General features: G+C 29.3%; 1 protein-coding gene across 1 annotated transcript; it reads left to right on the top strand.

Moving 5' to 3' along the window:
• Window positions 1-328: 328 nt before the first annotated feature.
• LOC110691378 lies at window positions 329-1,676 on the top strand. The gene has a single exon (XM_021868303.1). The coding sequence runs from the start codon at window positions 333-335 to the stop codon at window positions 1,233-1,235; it is 903 nt and encodes a 300-aa protein (XP_021723995.1). The 5' UTR covers window positions 329-332; the 3' UTR covers window positions 1,236-1,676.
• The last annotated feature ends 556 nt before the right edge of the window (window positions 1,677-2,232 follow it).

The following is a 2,232-nucleotide window of genomic DNA, read 5'->3' as shown; positions in this document are numbered from 1 at the left end:
ATTGTAAGATAATAAGATATACATTAGTGTCAAATTTTGGTCATGGTATATATTACTAGTTAGTTTAAATAAAGTACACTATCAACGTAATTATTAATGCAACACGCCACACAAAAGGAGCAAATTAATATCAATTCTAATGATTTATCAAAATTCATCTCATCATTAAAAAGGAAAGTATATATACCTATCTATAGTAAAGCATCTAAATAGTTTCAAATTCTAACAAAAACGAATATTTTAATAAACAATCATATTACCCCTCAACATCAAAACAAACATGGAGGGAAATCAAACACTTGAAAAAAGTGAAAAAGAAAGCAAAAGAAGATATGAACAACATCTCATGCAAAAAAGTGGCTAACAACAAATTAGTTTTTTTTAAAAAAAAATTTATTTTAAAAATCAAATTACCCCACCATTTTGTTGGCATATTGGTAAACGAGTCCCTTTATAAATCTCATCTTGAACAACACTCAATAACACCCCTCTCTCATAAACACCAAAAAATTAATAATATGGTTAGCCTCTCACACCCTAAAAGCCCTCTCTCTTCTATTCACATTTTCTCTAACAACATGAACAAATCATCATCACCTTCATCTTCTTCAAATTCTACCACTTCATCTTCTCTTACAACTATGAAGGTCAAAACCCTAATCCACAACCTAATTTTCTCCCACATTTGTCGCGTTATTCGAGCACTCTCCAAGGCCAAATCCATCTTCCTAGAGATTTTCCGGGAGAATCAACTCATGTACTTGAAACAAACCAAGAAGAAGAACAAGTATAGGAAGAAAATACTATTTGGCTCATTTAGACTTCATTACAATTGGTGTTCTTCTTCGGCTCACGTATTGCCTATCCCTTCACCCACCATACTAGAGGGTGTCAACACCCCTACTAGCCATATCTACTATGATTCTACGTGGAACTCGGTCTACTCCACCGACAACGAAACTCGTGATCTTCATAAGGAAGGTGATGATCAAGTTTGTAAGAGTAATGGTATTAAGGTACATGAAGAGGAAGGTCAGCTCTCAAGTTATCTTCAATGGTTAGAAGAAAAAGGTGGTAAAAATGAGAAGTTAAAAGAAGGGGATCAATTAGAAAATGTTGAGAATGAAATAGATAAACTTGCTGATTTGTTTATAGCAAATTGTCATGAGAAATTCAGGTTGGAGAAGATTGAATCTTACAGAAGATACCAAGAATTGATTGCTAGAACTTTGTAAAACTCTCAAAAAAAAAAATGCAAAATAAGATACAAAAAAAGGTGGTGAATTAAGAGCTTAATTAATTATTAAGAAATTTTAATTAGTTAGTTAATTAGCTTAGTTAGATATCTTATTTTATTTTTATTATTTTTTACTTTTTTTTTGTGCTATTAGCTATGGAAAGAAGTAGGGGAGAAAATCAAGTAAGATTGGGGAGTGGGTGATTGTGAAAGTGATTTTCTTGAATATAATAGTTAGCTTAATTAAAAATATTGGTATGTATGTCGACCTCTCTTTTTCTTTTCTTTTCTTTTTTTTTTCTTTTTATTTTGTTTCTGCTAAATAATTTTAATTTAACTGTATGAAAAAGAATGTACATATGGGGAATTGTACATTAAGGGATTATGAAGATGATAATGTACTGTATTTTGGAGATTATAAAAAAATTGTAAAATTTCATTTCTTTGATTTGTTTAATTTATACGTGTCTTAAATTCTTAATTAATCTATTATTGCAATTAAAATAGTGAACATTTAGCTACTCTACTCTTGCTCTCTGCTAAAAAGACTAGGTTAAGTGATTGTAATTTAATTACTACGAAATTCGATGCTAATAAACAAAGATTGATTCAATATAAAGCTAAGGTTTAGTACTCTTAATCCGTACATAAATATGTTTGTATTTTAACAATAGTATAATGTTGGGGATAATCACTGCCTTAAAACAAACTCTATTTTCCTATGACTAATGATTATTAAAGCGTTTGTTTAAAAGTAAAATGGCATAGCATATACAGTACTAACTATATAGAAAAAGTTCCTAATTTTTTTTTTTTTTTTTGAATGGCTACTATTATTTGTGCGCCCAAGAAAATGGCATATTTATTTTACGCAAAAAAAAAAAAAAAAAAAAAAAAAAAGTCATCAATATGCGTAAATGATCAAGCTTCTGACAGCATATCCGTTTGATGCAAGGTATGTTAGATTATTATTCTAATTCCAATAATAATCATTA

The sequence above is a fragment of the Chenopodium quinoa genome, unplaced genomic scaffold (genome assembly GCF_001683475.1).
Source record: "Chenopodium quinoa cultivar QQ74 unplaced genomic scaffold, ASM168347v1, whole genome shotgun sequence".
NCBI classification, from domain to species: Eukaryota; Viridiplantae; Streptophyta; class Magnoliopsida; order Caryophyllales; family Amaranthaceae; genus Chenopodium; species Chenopodium quinoa.
Note: the sequence above shows the minus strand (reverse complement) of the source record. Positions and strands in the feature narration are given on the sequence as shown.

What these genes read in the sequence shown, in the direction of transcription:
- LOC110691378 (XM_021868303.1), top strand. Translation starts at nt 333, where the DNA reads ATGAACAACATCTCATGCAAAAAAGTGGCTAACAACAAATTAGTTTTT.